The sequence below is a fragment of the Vicia villosa genome, linkage group LG7, assembly GCF_029867415.1.
Source record: "Vicia villosa cultivar HV-30 ecotype Madison, WI linkage group LG7, Vvil1.0, whole genome shotgun sequence".
Lineage (NCBI taxonomy): Eukaryota > Viridiplantae > Streptophyta > Magnoliopsida > Fabales > Fabaceae > Vicia > Vicia villosa.
Genome location: NC_081186.1, coordinates 118,610,090 through 118,620,981, shown reverse-complemented (window position 1 = coordinate 118,620,981; position 10,892 = coordinate 118,610,090). Strand labels below are relative to the sequence as shown.

Below are 10,892 nucleotides of genomic sequence, written 5' to 3'. Positions count from 1 at the left end.
TGGAAACAATTTTGACTCAAAGCTTGCATTACAGCATCACTGAATTTAGAATGGCTTGGTCCTTGATTGGTATATATTTTATCAAGAGATTCAGTCCCTTTAATACACTGCCCCAGTACTTGCATCCTCCTCAAATGCTTGCACTTGCTATTGGACAATCGTGGTCGTCCTTACTATGTCATAGTAATGTAACTGTTACATTAGTACAATCACCTGATACATCTATAGATGCAGAATGTTCAGAGAATGGGAACCTTGTAGATATAGGGATTGAATTGTCTACCTCTGTCTTTTCAACTGGTATTATAAATACACACTGTTTTGCTGCCTGCAGCGTTTACAGTTTCAATTCCAACTATTTTACAAGTTCAGTAGAGAAAATTAGTGTTAATGAAAGTGAGAATAATGACATTGATGGATTTGCTGCTAGTTCTTATGCATCAGGATTTGGCGCAATGTATCTATCTGTCAGCGGCATGTTGCTGTCTGTGCTATCATTTGCTCTTGGTGTTGGTCCGGTTCCTTGTCTCCTCATGTCCGAAATATTACTTGGCAAGATCAGAACCGAAGCAATGGTGATTTGCTTGGATGTGCATTGGGTGATAAACTTCTTTGTCGATCTATTCTTTTTGCGTTTGCTGGAACAAATGGGGACACAACTCTTGTACGGTATTTTCGGTGCATTTTGTTTGCTGGCTGTAATTTTTGAATCCAAGAGAAAAAAGGCTGCTAAGGATTTCTGTTTTCGCTGCCAAGAATCAAATTTTCGTTTAGACGATTCTTCGACCGAGGAGGAGGACAAGATTTTCCCGATTTATGTTGCTCTGGCTACTAACCAGAAGAAATATAGTCTTGTTACCTTATTCAGGTTCTCTACATTGGCTGATGTATCACATAAACATGCTCCTGAAGTTGATCTTTTGTCTTTTATAGAATCTTCTTTGGATGAACTTGAAGGCACCCATCATTATTGGTTAAACAGATCTATTAAAAATAAACAATTTTTTTGCATTGATGGAATTCATGGAACTGTTTTGGTTCTTGCTGTAAGCAATTTTGAATGTGGCATTATGTTTCAAAAGTTGAAGGCAAGTCATCTCCCTGATGTGGTGTATGCAAACTTGCTTCAAAATTCAGTTGTGTGGCCAGAGTGCTTCAAGAAATTTGGAATATATAATATGAGCATTGGTCTCTATTTCTTTCATGAGAATAAAAGGGTTGTGAGAGATATTATGGTTTCTAATAGATCCATTCCAAATTCGGTAGTTCCTCATGAATTGGAGACTAAAAAAATCTTCTTGTTTGGTATGTCTCAAGGTGCTGGAATATTTGACGGTACAGATCAACAATATAGACAATCGTTACTGTTGGGGAAACAAGTGGAGTATTACTCAAATGTGTATGAGAAGCTATTACTAGAAGTGGGAGCAACTGCTCTACAGAAGCAGCTTCACAGATATTTGTCGACGAAACTTTTTTTATGGTCCTTCAATTTACACGTCTATGAGACAGCTAGTAGCAGCCTGAAGTTAGCAATTAACTTTTCATTTTGGAAGGGATGCTGAGCATGGACTTAATATAATTGAAATAAACTCTGTCAGTGAGAAACTCCAGCAACCATATGACAAACCCCTTGAGTTCAAGTTTGTACTACAATGTTGTTTTCTTATTTCAAATCATGGAGATGTTATGTTTAGAAGGTTGTGTAATATTTCTTTCAACAATTATTTTACAACCTTGAGGACAAGGTTGATTTTAAAGGGGTGAGTAATGATAGAGAGTAGAATTATAATATTTAAGTTAATTTAGAATTTATATGCATATTTTTATGTATTGTTATTTAGTGGGCTCTTATTAATAGTTGGGCCTTTTAGTTTACTATCCATTAGAGGTATTATATAATGTAGTCTCATTGAGGCATTATGGGCAATCAAAGAAATGAAATTTTATCTCTATTCCTTTTATTTTATTTACTCATTTTAGTGTTCTTCCCCTTTTCTAGTAGAAACCCTAGATTATTAGTTTGGTAGGAATAACTTCCTATCAGAGTAGTCTATGTTAGAAATGATACTTATGTAGTTAGATGATGCATGGTTAAAACACTCATAGCATACGCTTTGATTCAGTTTTTTTTTTGTTTTAAAATAAATTCGGGAATGGCTAATCTTATCTATGTATTGGAAAAACATTTCATGAAAAATTGAAAAAATTATCTCATTGATTTCAGAGATGTATATCCAGACGCATCATATATATTTTTCAAAGACAGCCAAATTGAGTAGCACCTCAATGTTTTTAAAATTGTCTCAAAAGATGTATCGCCGTATTAACGCAATGTACACCACAAAAAATCCCTAGTAGAACGTCTTATGACAAAAATTATTTTAAAGATACATCTTCGTGATCATACCAGACAAATTTAGGAGATGCATCTCCATAACAATACCAGATAGCAATTTTCGCATTTTTGTTCTAATGAATTTCACGATACATGACTTTTTTATATAATTTAAATCACACACTTTCAGAATAATATCAAAATGACATATATAAGTTAATAAATCCATAGTACACAATAAAGTCAAATCCAGAATACAAAATAAAACACAACAGAAAATAGTGTCAAAATAATATAAAAACTATAAACTACTGCATATGAAGAACTACGACCCTACTCTTACGCTGACTCCTGTACTGTAGTGCCTCCCACATTATGGCATGTATAACATCCCTCGCTACAGAGCCATTCGAAAATAATCTGCTGCCTATACTCGCCTGCCCAATCTCCAAAATATAACGATATCTAGGCAACACATCAACAACATGATCAGCCATAGTCTGCTCTTCCTCAAGTATCTCTTGATGAGCTGACCTAACTCGATCTCCCGGGACATCTTGTATCACAAGGATGTGACACTCTAAAATACCATCATATGTAACTGTTGTTAAAACAAGATTGAGATCTATGTTCAGAATCTGGTTTTGATGATAACAAGCATATATTTTGTGAGTAACAATTTTATTACTAATAATTTCATTGAGTGTGCAGATGTTATTCTAAAAGGCCTTATACGACATTCATAAAAAACAAGCATAATGAGTATATCAGAAACATGCTTAAAGACTGAGGAATGAAACAAATCAGAAAAAGTATCAGACAAGCTCAAAAGGATAAACCAGAAATATCAGATGCATGAAGTCTCAAAACAACAAGAAGGTCTCAAAAATGAAACATCATTAAAGAATCAGATGTTCTGATTGAAAGCAAGTTCAAACAATTAAAGTCAGAAGATCATAAGTCATCAAAGAAACGAAAGCTCGATATCACAAAGAAAATAAGCTTCGTCAGAAAACAAGCAATGCCAACAAAAGATGTTCTGACCCAGTGATCAGAAACTTCTAAGAACATAAAAAATTGCTAAAATTAAGTCACATGCAAGAAATCACCGTACTCAAAGTAAAGACAAAATTATGACATCTATTTTGGTCTTTATCTCAGTGAAAGAAGACACGCCACCTAAAGTAATTATCTTGGAAGAAGGAAATTAGAGAAGACACGCCACCAACACCAATGATAAAGTCACATGTGAACCTTGGAATCACGCGAAAGTAGATACAAGCTCAGCTTGCAAGTTATCTCTATATTCAAGATAATATATGACCTTAAAAACATCTCCTTGCAGTACACATGTTACAATGCATTTATTGAAACATCCAATGGTACTATTCAATTAACTATAAAAGAACAAAAGCTTCAAATCAAAAGGTGTGTAATACATGCATACATGCACCAAGCTACTAAAAGAAATCCACAAATACATAAAGAAGAAAAAGAAAGCAAGAGTGTGTTTGAGTACTACAACATGTCCATCTAAAGAAAACTAAGTGAAGAAAAGAAGACTCTTCATGTTATGCAGTATGCTCCAGTAGAGTAATGAATATATCTGAAGGAAACCCACAAATACTTGATCAAAATATAAAATCTTCACATTTGACGGCTAAAGAAACTAAATACACTGAGTTGTTGCTCTACAGTGTAGTAAGTTTGCTTAGGTTCATTAATATGGTTCCATGATCAGATAAACAGTGAAAAGAAAGATCATTGCACAGGAAGAAATTTACAACAAGAGTTTTTGCCCTTAATCAACTTCCAAGCAAATGAAGACGAAGATCAAATTGAAGAAGCACTCAATACAAAGAGCTAATGTTCTTACTCTACTTATTAACAATGAAGTGAAGATCTCGTCCTAAAGATAAAGACAAGAAGACTACAAGATAATTCTTGTAAGAATACATGTGACACAAGAGTTGTTACTCATATTGTGTTATCTCTTAAGAATATTCTAATCATGTGTTTAGACACCAGAAGTAGTTACTTGACAGTGTGTCAAAACAATATGTACCTAGATAACTAGAAAATCTGCTTACTGAGAAGCACTATATTGTAATCAAACTTAATGATGATTATTCCTTAAGCGACCAGGAAAAGGTCAAAAGCTTGAGATGATAGTGACTGTGGTCATTATAGAAATCCTCTTAGAAGACCAGGTAAAGGTCAGAAGTTCAGCGAGGTCAATGAATGTTATATCTGCGAATCAGATCACTGCACAGTTCATTGGAGTTAGTCACGACAGTTGGTTGTGCAGTGTATGGTTTGTCACTTGCGGGTAGCTTGTGCAGGAGTTTCTAGGTTGATGAACGTTATATCTTGCTAAGATCACTGAACGATTCATCATCTAGGGTTAGTCACTCGCTGATAGCTTGTGCGGATGGTTAGTCACAAGAAGGTTGCTTATGCAGTTATAATCAAGATTGATTATAGTGGATTAAGTCCTCTATGGAGAGAGGCAAAATCACCTGAGGAGGGTGGACTGGAGGTAGCCTTATTGAGAAGGTGAACTAGGATAAAAATGAATGTGTTTTTTACTTTCTGAACCTTCTTTTAAATCAGAATTTCTATGCAATTCCTATTCAGAAGTTTTGCTTAACTAAGTCAGAAGTTCTGATAAAGAAATGAAACTAAATGAATGTATGTCTAGTTGGTTATGCATTATCATGCTTCCGTAATATTATCCAAAGCATATCCAAAAGAGATGAGATATCATAAGAAAGGAAAGATTTATCAAAAAGGGAAATAAATATCGAAGAACACAATTCAAACCCCCCTTTCTCGTGTTTTTCTCCACTTTCAATTGTGTACAACACTTCAGTTCTTAGTGATGTAAAAATGGAGGTATATTTTAAATATAACGAAAATGACACAAAATGGTACAAAAATGTTATCGTCAAAAGTGTGATGCTGCATGTAACATGTCTCGTCTTCCACATATAACCTTCGCCTTACTTAGAGTTCATGTATAGAAAACAAGTGCTCCCCAATTGTACTCTTGGACTCGCTCTAAGTCACCAAAGTATCGCAGGTATACCACATCAACATATGTGACACTCTCGTCCACCAAGATGGTTGTGCCAACCAACTACATCAGGTGTGCTCTAAGAGCGCATACTCTATGGTGCGTAAACTGCTCAGCATCCCCAACAGCTTGCATTGCATTAAGCAACTGTTGTCTATACACCTTCTCCAAGTATCGAAATCTTGCATAAGCCCATCGGGTGGCTTCTAACTCCATCATAGTTTCCTTTAGGTCAACTCCCAAATAGTCTACCAGCATCACCGATGCCTTATCTTTGTTGATATTGCTGTGATATAAGAATCTTCTCTTGATCAGAAGACGTAGCAGTCCAATGTGATAAACATCTCACCATGTGGGAGATGAAATGTGACATCTCCGAGTGCCATCTCTCTACAAATGCAGACAACATACCATGTTTAAGAGTAGGATAACCAATCCTGCTCAAATCTTTCATCCTGGATGCCTGCAATACATCCATAAACCATAGCTCATTAGGAACCTCTAGACTCGTAATCTTCTGGCCATGGTTTATGAATTTTAATGCACCTCGGTCGTGAAACAAAAATAAACCATCATCAGAGCTGTCTTTTCAAGTTAAGGTCAAGAAGATATATTTTTCATTTAATTTTCATGGTTTACCTCTCCGTCCCAAACATGTATGGCAGTATGGTCAGGGTATAAAGGCAATAATGATAAGTCAGACGGTCCTCCTCCAAAACCCTGCAGGACCTCGGGTGTCGAGGCCTCAGATGCCTCCTGCGGAGCCTCAGGTGTCTCTTGTGCATTAGTAGGTAACACTTGTCTCCTACACGATGACGTAGCCAGAGATGCATGAGCCCTATATGTCGACTCCCTAGAAGTTGACGCTTTAGAAGTTGACGCCTCTGCAATGAGCGGGCTAGAAGTAACGAACGAGTTAGAACCAATAGATGCATGAGAGGCTTGGGATCTTTCTCTCCGAACCGATGCATGCTGCGCAACTTTGTCGTGCCTTAATCTATCTTGCCTATCATCAATAATGCCTACAACAAAAACACTCAATTATTATACAGATGAAACATATCAGACCAAGCAAAAAATTGAAGACAAACAATTTCTAGAGATGTATCTCCAATTTCTGAAAAATACGTTGCAACTTTACGAAGATGCATCTCTGTAAGGATTTGCAACTCAACAAAACGTTAATGGTGGACATGCACTTCGACCCAACCTCCAAAATAATGCATTTTTCAATAAAATAACCTATCAAACATATTGTTAATGTAAATGACCTATATAAACTACCTATTACATAACCTAATGCTCAATTTCTACTCATGTTGATGGAAAATAAAAAAAAAAGTTTAGAAAAATAAAAAACTTACCAAATGTGACTAGAGTTTGATGTTGAATGAACTCTTTGATCATTCTTATGTTGATGGAAGAAGATTTAGAACTGTCTTGAATGATTTTGAGTGAATGTGAGTTGAGAGATTTTGTGAGATGAAAGTTGAAGAGTTTGAGGGTATTATGAGAAGTGAGGAAGGAGAAAGGGTTTTGAAGCCCTTTTGATTAAATACTGTCTGGATATGCATCTTAGTAAGTAGGAGAAGTAATCTATACGTTAAAATTTTACGAAAATGCATCTCCAGAATATAAGCGTCTGAATTTGAAAAATTTGTGTTTTACGTGCGTTTGGAGATGTATCTCCAGAATCTAAAAGTATTTTAATTTTTCGATAGGATGTGGTAGCAATTCATAGGGTGCCTTTAGAAATTTCCTAATTTTTATACTGTCACATATTTTTGTTATAATTTTTTTTTTAAATACAAAATTAATTTAAGTCATTCTTTTTAAAATGTTATCTTAAAAAATTAGATGATTATTAAAAAAATTGCATGGTTAAATTTTTATTGAATATTAAAATTTTAAAGTTTATTTAAATTTGAAGCTATTTTAAACAAACAATTTTTATAAAATTCATTTAGATTTTTTTTTTTAAATTTGTGATTTCAACTATATTTTAAAATTTAAGAATGTATATTTATGTTACTTGATATTAAAATTAATCTTTTGATTTATCATAATTGAGAATTTTTTTTAATATTTAAAAATATTTTTGTAAAAATTATTTTTGAAATATAAAATAAATCTAATTCTTTAATTTTAAAATTGTTTTCTTAAACCTAATGGACAACAGATTTTTTTGCCGGCAGACACGTGTAATCAATCTATAAAACCATCCTTTTAACGTTGCGTAACTTATTTGATTTATTAGAATTTCAAAATCTGTGGGTGGATCAGCCATTGGAATAATCATTGGATCAAGACATGTTTTCTGTGTATATGATCCTCATCCATAAAAATATTGATGTTATCTATAAAGTTACACCGAAACATGAATACCATTAAAATGTAGCAAATTAATCTCTATTTATTATTAAATGAGTAACATATAATCAAATTTAATATCTTTAATTTTTATAATTTTTATAATATTGTTTGTTGGAAAAATAATCTTTTAAAATTATTTGTCTGAGTTGTCTATTTGCATATATTAAAAGCGTTGAAGCATAAAAAAATTATTTTTTTAGAGAAGTATTTGTCCTTTTAAAATATTATTATTCAAAACCTTTTTAACTAGTTGAATATCTAAGAGTTGGGAATATAATTTTTTTTCTTCAAAATTTCCCACACATCATTCTTAACAATATCAATTTAAAAATATATAAAATAGGCCTGTGTGATTTAGCAGTAAAATGCTTGGGTTCTAAGAGTTTGCTCCGCTCAAGGTCTCAAGTTTCAAATAGCTGGTAAATCATTATTTTTTCTAACAATATTTCCATACTTTATTTTCCATTTTTATCCTTTTAAACCATTCATATACTTTCAATACTTTCCTTTTTCCTCTAATCATTTCATTTATGTATCCATCTTTCCAACCACTCTTACTCTCATTTCCCTCTCAATTATGTTCCAACATTTCACTACTTGTTTTCCCTTCCTTCACAACACCAAACCTCTCTTCAACAAACCAAAAACACAATCCAACAACAAACTATCTTCCACTTCCGACATATCAATCTCATCATTCATCCACAACGAAGTCTCCGGCCAATTCAGACAAGTTTTCAAACTCATAGACACAAACAACGACGGAAAGATCTCAACAACCGAACTCACTCAACTCCTTTCATGTCTAGGATACAACACCTACACAGCCGCCAAAGAAGCCGAAAGCATGATACGAGTTTTGGACTTCAATGGAGATGGATTTGTAGACATTGATGAGTTCATGTTTGTGATGAGAGAAGAGAATTATGGCAAAGGAAAAGAGTGTGATGTTGATGAGTATTTAATGGATGCTTTTCTTGTGTTTGATAGTGATAAGAATGGATTGATATCACCTAAGGAGTTGAGGAGAGTTTTGGTTAATCTTGGATGTGAGAATTGTAGTTTGAGGGAGTGTAAACGGATGATTAAAGGGGTTGATAAAAATGGAGATGGGTTTGTTGATTTTGAAGAGTTTAAATCTATGATGAAAATTGGACTTCAAATTTAGAACTTGAAAATATAGGGTTATGATGTTTTTTCTACTTTGTAAATATTTTAGTTTCTTTTTATTTTTTATTTATGTTATATTTTGTTTTTGTCCATTGTTAAAAATATACAGGTTATTTGATACATCTTATATTTTAGGGTTAATAGGCATTTACACCCCGGTAATGTTAGCGAATTTTGCTTTTCCCCCCTCCGTTGCCAAAGGCAGGTTTTGGCAACGGTTTTTTCAAAAAAATCGTTGCCAAAACCTGCCTTTGGCAACAGAGGGGGGAAAAGCAAAATTCGCTAACATTACAGGGGTGTAAATGCCTATTAACCCTATATTTTATTTATTTATACAGGATTTTCTACTTTAATTTGTATATTATGTAACAAATTCTATAGCACTGACACCTTTAAATAAAAATATATTCGTGTTAATGTAGGAGTCTGAAACTAATAACAATATTCAAAAGATATTGTCAACATGTGAGTGTCGTGTTTCATATCTGCGTTTCTTACGCCGATTAGCAACTCTCAAAAAGATAGTGTCAATTTGGTAGCCTGTCTTTGTGCCTTGATAGAGAAACCAAGAGCAATGATAGGTACCATTCATTTAACAATATGCCAAGAAAACTTAGAAATTTAGTGAAAGCCCACAATAGTTCAATGGCAAACGAAATTGGTTTTTGTTTTTCTTATCATGGGTTTATTTTCTTATTTACCCATGAATGATTTTTTGTTTGTTTGTTGTTATTTGTTAATATTTAATAGTTCATAGTCAATATGTTTTTCTTGCCTCGTGTCAATTGTTTATGCTTGATATCAAATTTGCGCTTGAGATTTTTGAACGGTAAAGTAATCATAATGTTTGGCCTTGTTGGAAAGTTGAGATTATAAAAAACATTTTTTTAAGGTGAAACATATCATCTTCAATCGTCACTTACTTGGACCTTAGGCAACATGGAATAGATTATGTGAATTGTACATCTCATATACTTATCCGTTTAGACATTGGAATTTAATGTTGTATAATTAATTAGGTTGTTTTCTAATACAACATGTACTAGTAGTGTAAACATTAAATTATTGACATTGGGGTGGACAAATTTTATTCAAACCGACCGACTCATTAGTTATTTTGTACAATCGGATCGGGTTGAATCGGGTGTCGGGTTGAATCAGTTGTTTAATTTGGATATTATAAAGTTGTTTCGGTCGGACTCAGATAATTATTTTGGATAAATCCGACCGAACTCAATTAATATATATTTTTTTAGGGTTAAATAAGTTTTTGGTCCCTATAAATATCGCAATTTCAATTTTAGTCTCTTTTGAGTTTTGGCAACAGTTTTAGCTGATTATGGCAACGGTTTTTTTTGTAAAGACCGTTGCCTAAAGGTAGGGAGGGACTAAAAATGAAAACTGCAATATAATATGGATCAAAAACTTATTTAACCCTTTTTATTACTATAAGACTAATATATTATAAAAATAAATTGACAATATTATCAAGTTATTATCATTTTTATAGTTTAACAATAACGTTGTATTATCACACTAATATAAGAACTGCACTATAAAATTTTGAAAGTTATTTAATTTGTAGTTTAAAATATGATAATGACCAAAATAATGTCAATAATGTTAAAAGTGTTATCACATAATAATAATAATTAATAAAAAAATAATTATTCTTTAATTATTCTAAAATTTTGTTTATTATTTTATAATTAAAAAATGAATATATGAAATTTTATTAAAAAATAATTATTTTAATGAGTTTATTCAAATAAATATTAAATCGATAAAACCCACCTGACTTATCCGCCTAACCAATTTAACCGAATTCGACGAAAATCAAAATTTTTTCGATCGAAATTGAAACATTAAAATGAAATCGCGGTTTACGTCGGAATTAAGTTTTAGACCCGATACCGATCCAAAATGACCGATTGT

At 32.9% G+C, this 10,892-nt stretch overlaps 2 protein-coding genes across 2 annotated transcripts; one reads left to right on the top strand and one right to left on the bottom strand.

Moving 5' to 3' along the window:
* Nucleotides 1–5,117: 5,117 nt before the first annotated feature.
* On the bottom strand, nt 5,118–6,945 carry LOC131618414 (uncharacterized). The gene is made up of 2 exons (XM_058889641.1): nt 6,779–6,945; nt 5,118–6,436 (listed from the first exon to the last, which is right to left on the bottom strand). Exons 1-2 carry the CDS (start codon nt 6,819–6,821, stop codon nt 6,036–6,038), a joined length of 444 nt encoding a protein of 147 aa, XP_058745624.1. The 5' UTR covers nt 6,822–6,945; the 3' UTR covers nt 5,118–6,035.
* A 1,122-nt stretch (nt 6,946–8,067) lies between these two features.
* LOC131618413 (probable calcium-binding protein CML23) lies at nt 8,068–9,059 on the top strand. The gene has a single exon (XM_058889640.1). It carries the CDS (start codon nt 8,365–8,367, stop codon nt 8,953–8,955), a length of 591 nt encoding a protein of 196 aa, XP_058745623.1. The 5' UTR covers nt 8,068–8,364; the 3' UTR covers nt 8,956–9,059.
* The last annotated feature ends 1,833 nt before the right edge of the window (nt 9,060–10,892 follow it).